Source organism: Torulaspora delbrueckii, chromosome 7, assembly GCF_000243375.1.
Source record: "Torulaspora delbrueckii CBS 1146 chromosome 7, complete genome".
Lineage (NCBI taxonomy): Eukaryota > Fungi > Ascomycota > Saccharomycetes > Saccharomycetales > Saccharomycetaceae > Torulaspora > Torulaspora delbrueckii.
Window position 1 is genome coordinate 514181 of NC_016507.1, and position 18999 is coordinate 533179.

The 18999-nt window shown below is 41.8% G+C and overlaps 10 protein-coding genes and 1 non-coding gene across 11 annotated transcripts; 8 read left to right on the forward strand and 3 right to left on the reverse strand.

Moving 5' to 3' along the window:
• Positions 1-306: 306 nt before the first annotated feature.
• TDEL0G02690 (uncharacterized protein) lies at positions 307-1821 on the forward strand (the record flags this gene model as incomplete). Its single annotated transcript, XM_003682799.1, has 1 exon — positions 307-1821. One exon carries the CDS (start codon positions 307-309, stop codon positions 1819-1821), a length of 1515 nt encoding a protein of 504 aa, XP_003682847.1.
• A 196-nt stretch (positions 1822-2017) lies between these two features.
• On the forward strand, positions 2018-3862 carry CEP3 (Cep3p; the record flags this gene model as incomplete). The annotated part of the gene is made up of 1 exon (XM_003682800.1): positions 2018-3862. The coding sequence occupies one exon, from the start codon at positions 2018-2020 to the stop codon at positions 3860-3862; it is 1845 nt and encodes a 614-aa protein (XP_003682848.1).
• Positions 3836-6028, reverse strand: MLH1 (mismatch repair ATPase MLH1; the record flags this gene model as incomplete). Its single annotated transcript, XM_003682801.1, has 1 exon — positions 3836-6028. The coding sequence occupies one exon, from the start codon at positions 6026-6028 to the stop codon at positions 3836-3838; it is 2193 nt and encodes a 730-aa protein (XP_003682849.1).
• A 549-nt stretch (positions 6029-6577) lies between these two features.
• NSE4 (Smc5-Smc6 complex subunit NSE4) lies at positions 6578-7744 on the forward strand (the record flags this gene model as incomplete). The annotated part of the gene is made up of 1 exon (XM_003682802.1): positions 6578-7744. One exon carries the CDS (start codon positions 6578-6580, stop codon positions 7742-7744), a length of 1167 nt encoding a protein of 388 aa, XP_003682850.1.
• Positions 7745-7781: 37 nt separating this feature from the next.
• Positions 7782-8948, reverse strand: QRI7 (putative N(6)-L-threonylcarbamoyladenine synthase; the record flags this gene model as incomplete). Its single annotated transcript, XM_003682803.1, has 1 exon — positions 7782-8948. One exon carries the CDS (start codon positions 8946-8948, stop codon positions 7782-7784), a length of 1167 nt encoding a protein of 388 aa, XP_003682851.1.
• A 486-nt stretch (positions 8949-9434) lies between these two features.
• On the forward strand, positions 9435-10520 carry MME1 (Mme1p; the record flags this gene model as incomplete). Its single annotated transcript, XM_003682804.1, has 1 exon — positions 9435-10520. The coding sequence occupies one exon, from the start codon at positions 9435-9437 to the stop codon at positions 10518-10520; it is 1086 nt and encodes a 361-aa protein (XP_003682852.1).
• Positions 10521-10929: 409 nt separating this feature from the next.
• Positions 10930-13332, forward strand: PAH1 (phosphatidate phosphatase PAH1; the record flags this gene model as incomplete). Its single annotated transcript, XM_003682805.1, has 1 exon — positions 10930-13332. One exon carries the CDS (start codon positions 10930-10932, stop codon positions 13330-13332), a length of 2403 nt encoding a protein of 800 aa, XP_003682853.1.
• A 393-nt stretch (positions 13333-13725) lies between these two features.
• MSS11 (Mss11p) lies at positions 13726-14340 on the forward strand (the record flags this gene model as incomplete). Its single annotated transcript, XM_003682806.1, has 1 exon — positions 13726-14340. One exon carries the CDS (start codon positions 13726-13728, stop codon positions 14338-14340), a length of 615 nt encoding a protein of 204 aa, XP_003682854.1.
• A 554-nt stretch (positions 14341-14894) lies between these two features.
• Positions 14895-14968, forward strand: TDEL0Gtrna7V. Its single transcript has one exon. It is a non-coding gene; the product is annotated as a tRNA-Val (tRNA).
• A 230-nt stretch (positions 14969-15198) lies between these two features.
• INP2 (Inp2p) lies at positions 15199-17325 on the forward strand (the record flags this gene model as incomplete). The annotated part of the gene is made up of 1 exon (XM_003682807.1): positions 15199-17325. The coding sequence occupies one exon, from the start codon at positions 15199-15201 to the stop codon at positions 17323-17325; it is 2127 nt and encodes a 708-aa protein (XP_003682855.1).
• Positions 17326-17425: 100 nt separating this feature from the next.
• Positions 17426-18853, reverse strand: QRI1 (UDP-N-acetylglucosamine diphosphorylase; the record flags this gene model as incomplete). The annotated part of the gene is made up of 1 exon (XM_003682808.1): positions 17426-18853. The coding sequence occupies one exon, from the start codon at positions 18851-18853 to the stop codon at positions 17426-17428; it is 1428 nt and encodes a 475-aa protein (XP_003682856.1).
• Positions 18854-18999: the final 146 nt, after the last annotated feature.

The following is an 18999-nucleotide window of genomic DNA, read 5'->3' on the forward strand; positions in this document are numbered from 1 at the left end:
CTTCCCATTCCTTAGTCTCGTCTCACAATAATATTCAATCCAGCGATTGACCCTGGAGTGCTTCCCAATTTATCGCAGCTCAATTATCTCAGGCGCTTCATACAACCATTGGAACTCCAATTAGCTTATCATCGCCTATCTGAGCATCTTACAGTGCTCTAAAGTCTCTTTATGTGTGCTTCACGTGTGTTTTGTGTAGCAGGGTCGTAAAGCTCATGATAAGGGTTAAATCACTTATCAAAACTATTTAAGAGTTCAAATAAGAGATCAACTAGCTTTCTCTAGAATTTACTTTGATCAACCAGAATGTCTTTAACTGAGACAATCACAATTCCTCAGGTCGGTTTCACCTACAACTTGCCTATTGGTCTGTTTATCAATAACGAGTATGTTGCTTCAGCAGATGGTAAGAAGATAGATACTATCAATCCCAGTACCGGTGAGAAGATAACTTCATTCTATGCCGCTTCTGAGAAGGATGTGGATAAGGCTGTTAAGGCAGCCAGGAATGCTTATGAGAATGTTTGGTCGAAGATGCCTGCCGAAGAAAGGGGGTTCTTACTATACAAGCTGGCAGACCTTATTGAACGTGATAAGAGCAAATTAGCTGCATTGGAAACCCTTGACGCAGGGAAACCTTACCATTCCAATGCGTTGAACGACCTTGACCAGATTATTCAGTTAACTCGTTACTTTGCAGGATCGGCAGACAAGTATACTAAGGGACAAAATATACCATTGACTCACGACAAATATGCTTTAACCTTTAAAGTTCCTTATGGTGTTGTAGGTCAAGTGGTTCCATGGAACTATCCTCTGGCCATGGCTAGTTGGAAGATTCAAGGTTGCTTAGCGGCTGGTAACACTATTGTTATCAAACCAGCAGAGAATACATCAATATCTTTACTCTACATGGCACAATTATTTGTGGAGGCTGGTTTCCCCCCTGGTGTGTTAAACGTCATTCCAGGTTTGGGATCTGTGGCCGGTACGGCGCTGGCCAGCCACCAAGATGTTGACAAGATTGCCTTCACTGGTAGTACTCAAGTGGGCCAAAAGATCATGGAACTTGCTGGAAAATCTAATTTGAAAGCAGTTACTCTGGAGTGTGGAGGAAAATCACCTGCTGTGGTCTTTGACGATGCCAAGCTGAATAATGCTGTCGAATGGGTTGCCAATGGTATTTACTACAACTCTGGTCAAAACTGTACAGCAAACTCTCGTATCTATGTTCAGGAAACCATTTACGACGAATTTTTGGCAAAGTTCAGGACATACATCAAGGATAATTGGACTTTTGGAGATAAATTGGATCCTTTTGATGAGAAATGTACCTTGGGACCTGTTATCTCGGAGGCCCAATACAAAAAGATTAGGGCCTACCTGGATCATGGCGCGAATGAAGAGAAGTTGAACAGTGAAAAGTTGAGCGAATTCCCCACCAAATCAAAGGGCTATTTCATTCCACCAACTTTTTTCACAGATGTGCCATCATCCTCTAAGTTGAGCCAAGAGGAAATTTTTGGACCTGCTGCTGTGATAGCCAAATTCAGGGATTACGATGAAGCTATTAAACTGGCCAACAATACTAACTATGGATTAGCGTCCGCAGTATTCTCCGAAAACATCAGGACAACTAACAAATTTGTTAGAGATATCAAGGCTGGTACCGTTTGGGTTAACTCTTCTAATGATGAAGAAATTTCAGTGCCATTCGGTGGATTTAAGATGAGCGGTGTCGGTCGGGAACTTGGTGAAAGTGGTGTCGATGCATACACTCAATTGAAATCAGCCCACATCAACTTGGCCGATTACAACTGAGATTTATGTTGAAGGAGGTAGTAGCCAGTTGCTATCTGCAATTGAATATACTAAAAGCTGTTTTTTATAACTTTCGCGGTACCTCTTTGATGATTTACTGTACAAGTCTTAGTAGTTTAAATTTCGAGCGATGCGCATTGAAATAAAAAACCCTTTCTTGTCACTTAAAAAGTAATAAGCTTCATAACTATGTCAAATGCCCCTATCTGGAGTCCAAAAGTCCAAGCATCCTTGCTCCGTATGTGCTAAACGAAAAGTCAAGTGTGATAGACTAATCCCATGTACCAATTGTGTAAAGAGAGGGCTCGAAAAGGATTGTCTTGAGAAACCAGCCGGAGGTCAATCAGATGCCATTGATGACTTTCTTCCACGGATTCTACGATTCTGGCAAAAGTATGAATACTGGGTTGGAGATATTGCTCTTTCTAAGAGTGCAAACTTTGATACTACAGAAAAACAGATTGATCTACAAGAGGAGTTGAAAGAATGCGAATACTGGTGCAACTTTTTAAGTAGGGAACAGTCTTTTGCGTTACTGGACTATTCAATAGAGAGGTTGGGAGTACTTTATTTTGGCTGTGTGAGTGATATAAGCGAGCTTTACTTGATACTTGAAATGTATTGGTATAGAAGAGAACATAAAAATGAGAAAGACGTGGTATTAACAGTCGATGCTCATTATTCCGATGCTCTGGTGTGGTCCATTTTTTGCCTAGCAGTACATTACATGCCTTCAAAAACACTTCACACTATCTTTCCTATACTCCCTCAACATGAATTGTTCAAACCGCTAGATCACGGTTATGATTTTGAAGATAGATTTCAACGCAATCTTTCCCGATGTTTTGAGCGCTGCACCACTACTCTTCTTCTCATGACGAATTTCACTGCAAATTCGGATATAAGGTTGATTCAGATCTACTTGATACTCTCCAGTACTATGTATCCACACAGACGCAATAACTCAAGCGATAGCCTGCTGCTTCAATCCTTCCATACAGCGAAGATCAAACACGTAAACGACTTCAAGCCTTTGATTAGCGACTCAGCCGCCCTACGTTTAACAAAGGTAACATGTGAGAAGATGTGGTATCGCTTATGTACCTGTGATTACCTTCAATCCAGTCCTAATAAGCCTATTACTTTCCATACGGAATTATCCTCATTATTGCAACATGCTGCCTACCTAGAAGATCTGCCTACCACAGATGTTTACCAAAGTGAAGACTCGTTTGAGGTTTTCTACTGGAAAGTGCTATCTCTTGATCGAGATTTGGATCAATACCTGACGAAAGAGCTTAAGCCGCCACTTAAGACGTTGGATGCCGTTCAGCGACAAGTGGAGATATTCAGCCGAAAATTAAGTTCGCCAGAGGAATCTACTTCTCTGGATTCGGAATTCGCTAGATTTTTGATATCATACTTGGTGGACGGAGTCTCTTGGAAGCTTCATAAGATGTTTTTTATTTACTATGGCATCTCTGCTAGCTTGGGTAAATCTATCCACTTCGCAAAGAGCTTGATCGCTCTTGTTATTAAAAACATGAAACTCCAAAAAGAATTATTCAATAGGCATCCAATAGTGATATGGTCACTTGCTAGAGTTGCTTTATTCTATCGCTTTCTTGAGATGTTCGACAGTTCGGCAGAGGTACAAGATATAAACTTGGATGTTAGCGATATTTTGCATTACTTGCCAAAAGGTTTCACCCCACACCTTAATGAACTAATCTACTTGCTTGAACGCTTACAGATGCTAAAGGATATGTGGGAATACACTGGGGATGCTGAGTTGAGAAAAACGTTCTCGCATCCAGTGTTCAGGATATTGCAGAGTGATATCGATACTGTATCACAGCAATATACTGAACGGCCTTCGATGATAAGTGGATCTGGTCCTCTCAGAACACAGAAAGTTTCATCAAATTTGGAGAAGGATACTGGGAATATAAGCGACTCTTATAGTTCACTCATTGAACGTTTTCAAGAACAGTGTCAGTTTGATATCCAGGTTTTAGCATCTCTCGAAAACTTTGTATAAACCTGGCAAATTTGCAATCTCAATTACATCTTTAAGCAGATTGTGGGGTGCTAAGAACCTTCTCTTTATGCATGGAAAAAGTACGTTTTCAAGGGCAGACGACATCTCTTCGGACCTGGTGACAAAGTGAATTCTCTCTTCTTTAAGCACATCTTCATTCGACGTGTCAACTAACTCAATAACCTCCGGGATGTATAATAAAGAAATTTGTCTCATAATGCCATCTAAGCACGGTTCTTCATTGTCCCAGTTTACCTTCGTGCCTAACCTGTAAATGAAAAATGGTAACTTAGCAAAAGGCGGCGTATAGCCCTTCAGTAGTAGCGGAATGCTTTTCAGCTTGATCTCCTCGAGATTTGGAGCTTCGGTATGGGCAGTGAAATCTATTGCAAAATACTCTGCAAGCATTTCTCTCATATCCCATAATTTTTGCACAATTGTTAAAGCAAAGTCCTTGGTAAGATGCTCGAACCCAGATAGTATATTAACAAGTTTTAGATCATCATCTGATTCAGACTCGACAATGATCTTCCCGTAATTTGCGAAATCAGTCAAGCAGATCTGGTAAAATAATTCATAGCATATGGCTCCATAGTCTACAAGAAACAATTTCAAGTCGTGTTGGATTGAAGCGAGCCTTCTTTCAGGGTCCACGACTCCGACAAAGATCAAATTTGCAAATATGTCAGTCAAGTCCCTATGAGCGGAATTATCCACGGCCTCTCTAAGCCTCTTTACGCTAGATAAGTTGACATCTACCCTTTCTTGGGCGCTGTTCTGATAGTTAAGTGCTTTATCGTTGTGAGCGGCAACCTGCGAAGAATGAACCTGCGTGTCTTCGGCTGCTGAACCTGTCGGTTGCTTATTATCAGTTAACTCAGGATACTCCAATATCTGCTCTTCAGCTGTCTGTTGGGATGCGGCCTGGGATTGCCCTGGATTAAGGAACGTTGTAATCTTCGCCTGGGAGGCGTCCGTTCGTACCAATTTATTCTCGTGTCTTTTCACTATTGTAGGAGCATTCAAGGCATACCCACGAATTTGCGGCTGACTTGATTTACTGATTGCAGAGCTTGCTCTGCTACTGGTCCGTTGTGTTGAATTCAGTGACTTTCCCGTCAAAATCGTTGAAGCTTTGAAGGATCGGGAGGAGTCAATATTTGACAAGACATCATTCAATTCATGTGCAATTTTCTCAATGATTTCATCTTGGTGCAAAAATCTAACTTCTCTCTTTGTTGGGTGCACATTTACATCTAGGACTTGAGGATTTATTTGTATGCTCAAATAAATGAAGGGTTTACTCCCCTTTGGTAGATGGTTTGCATAAATTTGTCGCAGAGCCCTCGCCAATGGGTTACAAGTCACAAGCCTATTATTGATGAAGAATACAGGCGTTGTTGATTTCTTGAATGTAAAATCCAAATTGCTTACCTTTCCTGTAACTCTAGTAATGTCCAATTCTTCTAGCGGTTTCATTTCGAAATGTAGTAAACTTCGAGCGACAGCGTTACCGAAGACAACTCTAATTCTTTCCTCAGTTGAAGAATCTGCTCTGACCGTCGAACTAAACTGAGAGTCGCCAAACTTCTTGCAAGAGAATGCCACATGATCACAGTGAACAGAGTAGCGGCCAACAACGTCAAGGATCTTGGCATATTCTTCGCTAGGAGACCTCAGAGCTTGTAACCTCGAAGGCATATTGTAAAACAGATCCTCGACGAGAATCACCGTCCCGTCTTTACCAGCGACAGGCTTGGGCTCCCCGATTATCCTGCCTTCAGCATATGACACTCTCCAGGCACATTTGTCCTCAACCGTCTTGGTCGTAACCGTAACTCTAGCAATGTGCGATATACTGGCCAGTGCTTCTCCTCTAAAGCCATAAGTGGCTATACTCTCTAAATCCTCAAACTTAGTCAGCTTAGAAGTTGTAAACCGTTCACAAAGTAGTGGCATATCCTCCTTGTTGATACCGGATCCATTATCAGTAACCTGTAGTAGATTCATTCCCCCATCTCGAACCAAGATGTCTAGGGCTGTTGCCCCAGCATCAATACTGTTCTCCATCATTTCCTTCAAAGCGTTCATGGGAGATATGATGATCTCCCCAGCGGCTATCTTATTAACCACAGACTCATCCAGTGGTCTGATGCTCGAAACCATTGTATTCTTTCCTCTTCTGAACTATTCAAGTAGTGGTTAAGAACGATGAATTAAGCTCGCGCCAGTTAAAGACTAATGGGATTGGAAAGAGACTTTTACGGTACCGAATTGTTGGGTCATTGAGCAATTATTGGAGAGCTAAACAGTTTCCAGGATCATTAGGATGGCAAGCGTCCGCCCGGAGTCGGCAGGGATATAACAGTAGCTTGGTAAAGCTCAACGGCTACAAAAATTACAGATTAAAGCTCTCAAGGTGGTAAATTGTACCAATAAGGCTTTCAGCATTAATTACAGGGAGTGTCTTACGAGTAGCGTTTTTCCGGTCAGGATAGCTGGCCAAGTACTTGGAAAAGCTGGGAAACTCCAGGCTAAAATCGACTGTTACGTACTTCATTAGTCCTTCATGGTCTAGATGTTTGTTGGTCGTCAAAAGAGCATTCGCAGCTCTATTTAAGCTCAATACTCGTTTATCTGTTGTTATCGCTGCATATTTACAACGCGATTAATGAAAAGATTCAATTATGGTGAAGTGTCACCTCAATAGCCAAAATGCCTCCGATGCCACCTAGAGGGACCAAGAGACCCCATGAAGATGACACTGAGGGCACAGCTGATGGTGATCGGCTGATGGATGGTGAAAGACGTGGTGAAGCCGTCGAATTTGAAGTGTTGCAGGCATACAGGACCTTTGAAGATGAGATGAGCAAGGAAAAGGCTAAAGCTGCCCGTACGGGAGACATCCATATTGCCATTAAGAGTCTGGATGAAGTGGATTCGTTGTTTTCTAAGGTTTCTGGGTCAAAGAATAATGGTTTACTAGCACACGATGCTAGGGCTATAGTCAGTATCAGCGAACTAGCGCAGATGAGTGTGAGAAATTTGAAATTTGACGATTCAAGGAGTTTGGTTAACTTGGAAGATGTTCTTAATTGCTGTAAGAGGTATATGTTGGGTAGCTTTTTCAGTCTAAATGGAATTACAGAGAGCGTGTCGCCATCAGCTCAAGCACTGGAGCATACTGACACGGCTGACAGCGAGCGAGAGAGAACACCTGTTGATGGGGAGGAGAATACACCTGTTGATGATGGTTCAGATAGATTAAAGCTCAGTTCCAAGAGAAAATCGTATTTGCAGCAATTTGCGACCTATGAGGAATTCCATCAATTCAATTGGTTTAAAATGGGCTCACTATTTGACATTGTGAGTCGAAACGTGGCGATCGTAGATCATCTATCTGGCCCGTTGTCGTTACAGAGGAAAGAGAGGGCTCCAATAACGCGGAGGGCTCGCCAACTTGACGGCAACAGCGAGGTTGAAACTGCATCAAAGGTCTCCGCGGAATCACTGGCGACAGAAGAGCTTACGACACCTGTCCTGGTTCGAGAGTGTTATAAGAAGGTTAAACAAAAGAAGGGCCATGATCCCATAAACCTGTTCAAACTGGTAATTGATCCTTTTTCATACGCCAAGTCGGTCGAGAATCTGTTCTACACAAGTTTCCTAATTAAAGAAGGTCATTTAGTCATGCAGGAGGATGACGAAGGTTTCCCCAGCGTACGAGTGAAGGAGAGCTTGCCGGCAGATCCAGACGCTAGGAAGCTTGAGGCGCTAAAAAGGCGAAACACCGCTCAGAATCACATCATATTTCAACTAGATATGCCAACATGGAAATCTCTTATAGATATATACGGCATCACATCGGCATTTCTAGATTGAACGGGTTAAGCATATGCATATTTACAGGGTTTATAAATTAATCTACAGTAGTCCATCCAGGGACTGTTAGTAGCTCAGAGAGTGGCCACTTACGTATGGGGGACACTTCCAGCTCCGTAGAGAATTTTTTTGACTCATAAAGTTCAATACCGGCCCAACCGATCATCACCGCATTATCTGTACAGAGATCGAGAGGTGGGTAGTGGAAAGTCTCGAAATTCGGGCACAGCTTAGTCTCCAGTAGATGACGTAGCCTCTTGTTGGCACCGACACCGCCAGAGCAAACCAAATGTCGTACTCCTATGAGTTTATCGCGGTTTAAGGCGATTACTTTTGATAGTCGTGTCATTATGTGGTTAAAGATGGCTTCTTGAGTCTGGTAAGCCATTGATCTGATTTGTTTTATTGTGTAGTTTTCAATGGGCTGCTTTAGGTTATTTCTTACAGCTGTCAGAAAAGGCGCAAATGAGAAAGCCTGGAGGTCTACTCGATTGTGCTTATTTTTCAGTGGGTTGGGCATTACCATTTGAATCTCAGTGTCATGGGCGCAGCTGGGATCTTCGTCAATGAATTTTTCCATCTCCTTTGCAATCATAGTTCCCTTAATACCCAACTCTCTACCGCATTTGTCCAAAGAGTCCCCCACAGCGATGTCCATTGAGTCACATATGATCTCATGATCAGTGATACTCTGCGACAAAACAACAGTAGTATGACCTCCACTCACCAGCAAGCTCAAAAATGGGTAACTAGGCCTTTCACCATTTGTCTCCATCCTGGGGACTAGCAAATGGCCTAGCATGTGGTGCATCCCCAACAGCGGCTTCTGCCATGCGACTGAGAGACCTTTAGCAAAGTCCAATCCTCCTGAAAGAGATCCAGGCATACCAGGTCCCCTAGTTACACATATGAGATCGATTTTAGGGAAGTTTGACAACTGCAGAGCTCGCTGTGTGAGACCGCCTATCTTCAATTGATGATGTAAATGCGCCTTGGTGGGCACTATTCCACCCTGGGAGCTACTGTCTAATGTATTCTTCAGGTGAACAAGCACCTCTGGCGCAGTTTTGGAGTTTTTTCTATCCAATACAGCGACGCAAGTGTCATCGCATGAGGTTTCAATCGCCAGAACCTTGTAGGAACGCTGCAATCGCGAGAAAGGGTTAATAGCTCTGACAGGCCATCTGACAGGTCTCAATGTCATCTAGGAATGCAGTTCAGCTTTTTTTAGAATCTCCGTCGCTCTTCAACGTTCAACTCTTGCGTTGGCGTTTGAACCAACAGTTAAACAGGATCAAGCAGCGTGAAAAGAGCAAACTTGGACAGATTCGAATCAGCAAGCTCAAGTTAATGCTAAAGACCTTCGATTGAGCAGCCTAGAAGCCTCTATGATGGTATACTTCACGTGATTGTAGATGATAGAGTCATTATAGCGGTTTTCGACATTTTTTTGAAGTGGAAGATCTGTTCTGATAGTGAAAGTTATTCATCAAGACAACTCAATTTGATCACAATCTATTGGGCAAGTGTTTCGGGACGTTGGAAGAGGTCATAGTTTGCAGTTGGACTACTTGAATGAGCGGTTTGCCTTTAGTCTATCTCTTTCTTTCACACTCATTAATATTTTGACTACTATTGCAACTGAACAATAATTGACAACTCCGAACACAGTGATTGCCAGTTATATGATATGTGGCAATTCACTTCTTCCATACCCGTGGTTCATAAACACAACGATCATGCTCACGCAAAACCAGCTATAACGAACGCATATGGAGCAACTGGAAGTGGTGACGATAAGGGAAAGGAGAGCGAATTCGAGGATGCAGAGACCAACAGCTCTATTTTCCACTGTGCTGTAGCCGGAGGTCTTGGTGGGGCCATTGGTGACACAGCAATGCATTCTTTAGATACCGTTAAGACGAGGCAACAGGGAGCACCTAGTGCTGGGAAGTACAAAAATATGTTGACAGCCTATAGGACGATCTTTGCACAAGAAGGTGTAAGAAGAGGTTTGTATGGGGGTTATGGAGCGGCTATGCTTGGTTCTTTTCCCAGTGCAGCCATATTTTTCAGCACTTATGAGTACTCTAAGAGGAAGATGATAGACGATTGGCAGGTAAATGAAACCGCTACACATTTGACCGCTGGATTCCTCGGTGATCTAGTGTCCAGTATTGTGTACGTTCCTTCCGAAGTGTTGAAGACGAGGTTACAATTGCAAGGTAGATACAACAACCCATTTTTCGACTCTGGCTACAATTACAAAAACTTACGAGATACGATTTCCACGATAGTGAAGACAGAAGGAGTTGGAGCGTTGCTTTTCGGTTACAAAGCTACGCTAGCGAGAGATTTACCATTTAGTGCTTTGCAGTTTGCATTTTACGAGAAATTTAGACAGTGGGCATTCGCCATCGAGGGAAAGGACATTGGTGCGGATGATTTATCAGTAGCTGGTGAGATATACACTGGTGCATCTGCTGGTGGGTTAGCGGGTATAATAACAACGCCTTTAGATGTTATCAAGACTCGTGTTCAAACCCAGCAGCCGTCGTCAGCTGATGTATCCTCTGCAAAGCCACTTAAACTTTCGGGATCACTTTTCGGCAGTTTGAGAACAGTCTACACATCCGAAGGATTCTTTGGTTTCTTCAGCGGCGTCGGACCAAGGTTCGTATGGACTAGTATACAAAGCAGCATCATGCTGCTTCTGTACCAGATGACACTGCGAAGTTTGAACAACTCGTTCTCCAAGGTGGAAAAACTGAAATGATCATCCTGTAATATCAAGCATAAAATGAGGAACGATTTCCTCTCGATCTGTACATAACAAACTGTCCATAAACTTTATGCATATTCTAAAAGTTAAATAGAATCCAATGTTGCCCAAGTTATTTTCTTGCATTGCATTTGAGGTTTAGTTGGGAATTATAGAAATTCAAAGATTGTGTGGAAATACTGAGATTGAGATTTTGGTGTAGGCCAAATATTTCTGAAATAGCCTAAGATCTACAGTAGAGTGAAATACGCAGTCTGAGAGGATAGAAACTACTTGGCGTGATTTTTCATGGTATAATTTGTTATTTCCCCATAATGTGTAGAAACCGTTCAAGCGAGATTCGAAATACTTAAATCATCACTATATCGAAATCTGAAAAGTTGCAATTCAAAAAAGATCGAAGATGCAGTACGTTGGACGAGCTATTGACTCTGTATCAAAGACTTGGTCTTCGATCAACCCTGCCACTCTTTCTGGTGCGATCGATGTGATTGTGGTTGATCATCCTGATGGAACTCTTGCATGCTCCCCGTTCCACGTTCGATTCGGTAAATTCCAGATTTTAAAACCATCCCAAAAGAAGGTTGAAGTGATTGTTAATGGTAAATCTACCAACATTCCAATGAAGCTTGGCGATTCCGGAGAAGCTTATTTTGTCTTCCAGACGTCTTCCGACTTTCATGGAATCCCTAACGACCTTTTGGCATCGCCTGTGGTAAGTGCTACAAGCAGCCCATCCCAATCACCACATTCTAGTAGTACTCGTTTGGACAGTGATACTGCCAATGAAGCGGGAAAGAGCGAAGATAAGAAAGTTCTTGAAGAACCAGATTTTTTGGATATAAACGATGCAGGATCCACTGAAGATCGAACACACTCAACGATATCTAGTAACAGCAATAGTCCTACTCCTGTTTCCAGAACCAAGATGTTCCAAGAAAAATTGAATAAGAGACTAACTCAAATTCATATACCCAGCACTTTGGAGAATAATGGAGATTTGTTACTGGACATAGAAGGTTACAAACCCAATAAAGATATGATGCATGATACAGATAATCAATTGAAACAGTTGTTGCAGGACGAGCTTGGGAACGAATCCGATATCTCTAATTTCGTGAAGGAAGACGGCAAGGGTAATATAAGAATAGTAAATCCATATGAACATGACCATCTTACTCCGCCAGGATCACCTTTATTGCTGACTGATGAATCAAGTTCGAATATGGACTCCAGACCGGAAACAGCCGACTCCACCACTGTTTCATCAGACGTTGAAAGTCACAATGAATCACAAGAACCAGTCGGGACCAGTTGCGGCCAACAATATATCAAGACTCTGAGATTATCAAGTGATCAGCTCAAATGCTTGGATTTGAAGTACGGTGAAAACGATCTAACTTTTTCTGTTGATCAGGGCAGGGCCGTGGTAACATCGAAGTTGTTCGTTTGGAGATGGGACATCCCCATTGTTATAAGTGATATTGATGGTACAATCACCAAGTCAGATGCTTTGGGCCATGTTATGACTATGATCGGTAAGGACTGGACACATTCAGGTGTTGCCAAACTGTTCACCGAAATTTACCGCAATAATTACAATGTGCTATATTTGACCGCAAGAAGTGCAGGACAGGCAGACTCCACCAGAAGCTACCTCCGGTCAATTGTGCAAAATGGAAACAAACTTCCTTTAGGACCGGTTATACTCTCACCAGATAGAACGATGGCGGCATTAAGACGTGAAGTCATCTTGAAGAAGCCCGAAGTTTTCAAGATTGCATGTTTGAACGATATCAGATCCTTATACTTCAGACCACAAGAGAAACCGAATAATTCAAATGACGGACGTGGTGAGGATGAAGAGGAAGAAGATCCAGATGAAAGGCCTACACCTTTCTTTGCAGGATTCGGCAACAGAATCACTGATGCGCTTTCCTATAGGACAGTCGGTATTCCGAGCTCAAGAATTTTTACAATTAATCCCGATGGCGAAGTGCATATGGAACTATTGGAGTTGGCAGGTTATAAGAGTTCTTACGTTTTCATCAACGAGTTGGTGGACCATTTTTTCCCACCTGTGGTGCGTAGCGATGATGAAATGGGAAGTATAACTTCGATGACTCCAGGATCCCCTGCGAATAACACTCTCGATCTCGACGGCAATGCCGATAGTAATATACTTATGAGGAAGAAGCAAGAGAAGAAATTCACCGATGTTAATTTTTGGAGAGAGCCGATTCTCGACATCGATGATCTTTCCGATATAAGTCAAAGTGATGACGAGAACAATACATCTAATAAAGGGCCCGAGAATTTGACGAACGCATTTAAGGGAAAGGCATCTGAAGATTCGACAAAGAAGAACGAAAGTCGAAGATTCTCGTTAATTGGCAGATCGGCCCCTGACCGTACAGATGATGTTGGGACACTTCATGTGCGACAAAATGCGGATGAAAATGCGTACGGCAAGAACTTTTCAACACCAAAGAAAAACAGACGTCCTTCAAGTAAAGAGGAGATCGGAAAACAAATATATCTCGAGCTGGGGTCGCCGTTGACCTCACCAAGGTTGAATCACATCGATTCCAGAGATCTCGATGACCACCTAAAGAATTTCTCCATATCAAGGCCCGCACCGGCTATTGCTGGAGTTTCAAAAGTTAATGTCATGGACGATAACCATTCGGTGACCAGTGACGAAACCTCAGCTCATCAACCCGATCATATCACCAACCGTAATGATGAAGGCGAAGAGGACGACAGCATGGACGACGAATTCGACGAAGATGATTTTATAGATTAATAGTTTTGTGAAATACCTATGAATGCAACTCAGACCCTTGCATGATCGCCCACAAATATATTTATTTTATATCATCAAAAGTATCTTACGAGATAAGAGTCGTCGGAACTAAACTATAGGATATCAGTGAAGACATTACAGCAAGTCGATATTGTTTTAAGACCAATTGAGTGAACTGGTACGTTGATTTGACTCTTATAACATATAACCAGCTATATATATGGATATATCAAAAAGGCATCACGTGTACATTCTTATACACCTGCAAGCGAAGGAATCCATGGGAAACCAACCAGGCTAATTGGATAGGCAGAGCAAGGCGTCATTAGATATATTGAATACATCTTGTGTGAGTCAGGAGGTAATTGGGAGCTGTCACCATTGACTGCGGGAATGAATGACCTTAAAGATGGTCAAGATGAGGTCAAAGTAGTGGTATCTGACGCAATGGCAAAGAACTCCAGACAGTTATTAAATGCTCATGTGTACAATTATTTGATTGTGAATGAAAGATTTGACACCGCAAGACAGTTTTTACTGGAGGCAGATGTGCCAGTTTTTGAGGAGAGAAACAGGTCCAATGAAGAAAGGGTACGACGAAAACAGGAATTGAATGGCGATTTGCTGCCGGCGAAAATGTTGATGGATTGCAAAGAGACATTTTTATATGAATGGTGGGAATCTTTTGACAGTTTGCAGAAATTTGTGGATAATACGCCGTCAGAGACTTTTAAGAGCAGAAATTCACTAAGTGAACCCATTGTGCCATTGGCCGCACCTAATAATATGAGTACTTACAATATGATGGGGATGAGGACGCCGCAGGGCCCTCCTCCATCGTCAATGCCCAGAAATACGGGTTCTATGCCACATCAGGTGCCCTCCGTTTCGAATAATGCGAGCCCGAGTTTTATACCAAATGGTCCGTATGCGAATTTTGAAGTCAACGAAGATGGCACACCTAATTTTTATTCACAGGACAATGCCGTATTTTCAAGGCAGCGGTAGTTGGAATCAGCCGAGATAATTGTTTTAGCGGTACCAGTTCACTGCCTGCAAGTCACGACATTATTAGATGTGAAATATTCAGGTATTAGAGCTTTGGATTGGATAAGAAATTGAGTCCCCCCTAAAATGCTGACATACATGAGAACGAAGCCAGGCAACTGAAGCAAATTACCTTGAATAAATCATTGTTTTGATTTATTGCAACGAAAAAAAAATCTCGTGGCATCAGGCTGCACCAAGTCCTGCATCAACTGCTTCAAGAATCAAAGTATGCTTACGTAACTACCTAATCAATAAAGGACAAATCATATCTCCCGTACTTCACTAGATTAAACAATTGTTATTACTCTTCGATGTATTCGCCTGCTATTTTAGAATATTTTTGATTGGCTGAAGTCCGTATAAACATTCTTTGCGCCCAATTCTGTCCAGTCAAAACTCTATCCGTTTCACGGAACCTGCAGTACAACCATATTATAATACCAAAGACCAAAGATCACCAAAAAAACTAATTGGAACAGCTTTCCGTAAGACTTTAAATCATTAAAATTTGTGGTTTCGTGGTCTAGTTGGTTATGGCATCTGCTTAACACGCAGAACGTCCCCAGTTCGATCCTGGGCGAAATCATTTTTTGTTACCACCATCCTGTTTTTGTTTACGGTTTATCGAATTTGATCAGATATTGAAAATTCGTGTTGGCGTTCAACGTTCGAGCTGTTCAAAGATTCCTTAGATTGATGATCTAGTGGCTCTATCTCTATTGGGAACATCTGACTGGTAGCTCGAAGTTTAGCTTTTACATTTTCCTGGTTTTTTAACGTTTTCTCGAAGAGTTTGTAGGAGTACAGAACTCGATCATGAGGGAAGAGGTAAAGGAACCCTCAATTCAATTTCCCGGACTTCAAATCTTTTCGTCATGGAAAGTTGGTTCACCGAGCGGTCGTGGACTTCAGAGGATTCCCAGTAAACCTGCGTTTAATTCACAATTTTTACCCTCAGAGGAAACTTTGGCAACAGTCTCCCATAATGATAGTCCTCTAGCCCCTCATGCATCATGGATCAAGTTTCCAGAGAGGAAGAGTACGGAACTGCATGACTATTCACCGACAGTAGTGGGATCAGACTGCTTTGAAAGGTATGAAGTAGCGGAGAAGACGCAAGTCACCGATTTCTGGACTAGAATTACCGATGGGATATTCAAAGATTTGTTTTGTGATAGTGATGGCCAGTTCCATGAAGAATTCCAATATACAGTAATATCATCGGATTTCTTGAATGATCCTGAAGGTTTTAGATTCTCCTTCACGGGTAAGAAATCTATTATGGATTTTCATAAACCATTAGAGGTTCGTCAGCCATGGACTACTATGCCGACCAAATATGGGCGCTTAACAATATCTCTGCCCGGCAAATTCATCCTTCAACGGACATTTGATTATTCTGCAACTATATTTTCAGCACTTAAAGTATTGAAAGGAATTCACCGTTTAAAGACGAGGAAAGTGAATTGCAAAAGGATTTTGGCTACTGTACTTATTGCGCTATATTTGGTCGTTCAACAAGGAAATTTCCATGCACAATATACAAGATACAAAGCGTTGGTATCTTTGAAGGCAACGTTAAAAGCGTTACAGGAACTTAGCGTTCTTTGCCACAAGTATCATATCAAACTAAAAGAACTTAGTATCTATAAGCCTTTGACAAAATCTTTGCCGAATTGTGGTCCTGACAGTACTATTTTGAAAATCAAAGATCTTCTGTCATCATGCTTGGATCTGCTGTTTTACAAATTGAAAGATATGACTCAGAATTTGGTTCTTCTTTGCAGCACTACCTCGTTAGCGAAGTACTGCGAAATTTATAACTTGGAGATGTCCGATTTATTCCATTATTTTAATGAACCTGCCATTGAAGTTGAAGAGAAAGCCAAGAGAGTTCTCACAGCAAAGAAGTTCATGTTATGCACACTACTTTCCTTCAATTACGAAAATGATACATGTAATGCTCCCATAACAAATTTCTTAATGAAGGCTTTCCCAGATTATGAATATAATTATGAGAAATTGTCACCTGTCAAAAATATCAACAAATACAGAGAGGTTACAGAAAACATGCAGCAGCTGAAGGATTTAGTCATCCCACTGACAGCATCATTAATCAACCATAAAAGCATCTTATTTTCAACGGTAGAGACCCCACCTGATAGCGCAGATGCGATCAACGACAATTATAACATCAATGGCCCCTGTAAAAACCGCCAGTTGTACATGACGTTGCATTCTCTTCGAAAATTGGAAAATACTCTTATCGCATCAGAGGAAGAAGAAGTTTCTCAAAAAACCAAGGAAGTTGTAAAATGTCAATTGCAGCAAATATTATCAGCGTGGCAAAGTTATGATACGACCAAACCTGACAAGAGACAACCCCAGATATCATCTCCAAATCCCGGCTTTTCGTTAAACATTTTAAGAAGAAGATCGTCACTCCAAGGGCATAAAGCAGTGGGCGACGAGAAGCCGCGCCTTAGAGGAAAGGTAGATTTCGAACAAGTTGACGAGACACACTCTGATATCGAGTATGACTCAGATAATGAACATCCTAAACACGACGTTACTCTGGGAGTGTGTTACGAAAAGGTTCATGCTGACTCCGTACTAACAGCAAACGATAACATTGCTCGAAAAAATCAGGAGTTACGTGAACTTAGTGACGAAGAGTTACGACGTAAATTAGACGAAGGTATTCTGAAGCTTGCTGTCGAAAACAAGCAAGGAAGGGAGAAGTTAAGGACACAGAAATCTTTCGAACTTCTAAAAAGATTGAAGAAAAACAAAACAACCAAATCGAACAGACACACCTCGATTTTGAGCGTAGACGATTCACTTGATGGTAAGAGCAGGCCTCTTTATCAAGCAAAATTCTCTTCCGAAGATTCAATTCCAGTTCTTTATGAGCTTGAAGAGCTCTTAGAGAACCGCCAATGAGCATACACTTCATCCGAGAAGACACTAAATCTGCATTCTTTCTAAAATTTATACACAGCGCGTTTTTAATAAAGATAGACTCAAACAAGAGTCCGAGATTTCAATGGCAATTCTCGAGAATTTGATTAGGTTTGTCAAAAATGTGGTCTTTGAACTGAGACAAATTCTCACCAGAGTAGCTTATCTTACCAGAAACTTCAACTTCTACGCCGTCCTTCACTGTCGCACCAGCTTTTTTCAAGCGTGATGTGCCTAGATCTAGGTAAGCCTTGCGACTGGTTTCTGCATTATCGTTCGAGCTCCCACGGCCATTCTTCAATGGAGCAAATTCTTCACGTCTTTCAACCTCCAGACAGCCAAATTTGTTTAATGGCACAGTGGGAAAAACGTCAAATATAAACTGTTCCAACTTAATACCATTTGGAATGGTTACTTTAACAGTTTCTACGGTTTCAGCGTTGAAAAATGATATTTTCTTCTTTGCAATGTGGTAAGGAATCTTAGTGCACCAATTGTCCAGTTCACGGTGTAACAGGTCGACCGAATAATAATGATTAACAATGTTGGCTGCACGGAATTGCAACAAACCATCAGCATCGCGTGCTTCGGCTAATTCCTTTGAGATTTCAGAATATTCAATGACACACGGTTTCCCTTGTCTCGTAGCAATTAAACCAACTGATTCGTGCGCATCCCTTTTCCTGACAGCCTTCGTAGCCAATTCAAACTTGTGTTTAATGGCAAATCCGATAAAGACTGGATCTGCTACTTTTGATAGCACATTATCCACACAGTACATGTAGACGTGTTTGATACCCTTGATGGCGAAATCTTGAAGAAGCTTGTTATCCCTTAAAGCTCGATATAGACCACCGTTACCATCTGGCGATTCTACTAACTCAGTTGGCGAGGCTAATAGAAGCTTTTCGCCATTTAGGTCAAACGCCGGGAGTGTTCCCTGATTAAAGAAGGTTACTTGTGAAGCCTTCAACCCAAAAAAATCATGTTTCTTAAAAAATTCTTCTGTATCAGTCCTTGTAGGCTTCGAAGTCATAATGTACCATGGAATTAGATGAGAGGTTCTTGTTAGAGTCTGTAGACGCAAGATCTTTTCCGCCTGGATCTGGAAAAGCGATTTACCCGATGGGAGCCCTATGTCGTAGCATCCTTTAGGCTGAGAAGACCCTAATCTAGTACCTTGGCCACCAGCCATCAAAATCACACCAACTTCTCCTTTAATAATCGCGTCAAGTCCCAATTGCCAGTATTCTTGCTTAGCTTTCTCATCACCGATTACAGACTGATAAGACGAAGCTGGCAAAGGCTCTATACTCCCACCCTGATTAGCCATAGTCTTTGAAAGAGAAATCGCTTGCTGACAATCAGAAACCAGCTTCTTTGGATCATTTTTCGAGGCTACAGACGAAAGATTCTGCACCAATGCCTGCTGATCAGAAGGCGATAGGCTCTCCCAATGGTCGAAAAGTTGTCCTTGGCCAGCTTGCTCATAAAGCTTTCTAACTTCCATCTTCAATTGAGCCTTTTAACTTCGAGAAACCCACTTTCAAAGCTACTTGTTGAACTCTTTCTTTTATATGCTGATAGGGTCCTTTTCATAGAAACACGAACATTTCTAGCGAGGCGTGTAATATTAACAAGATCAAAGAAACAACA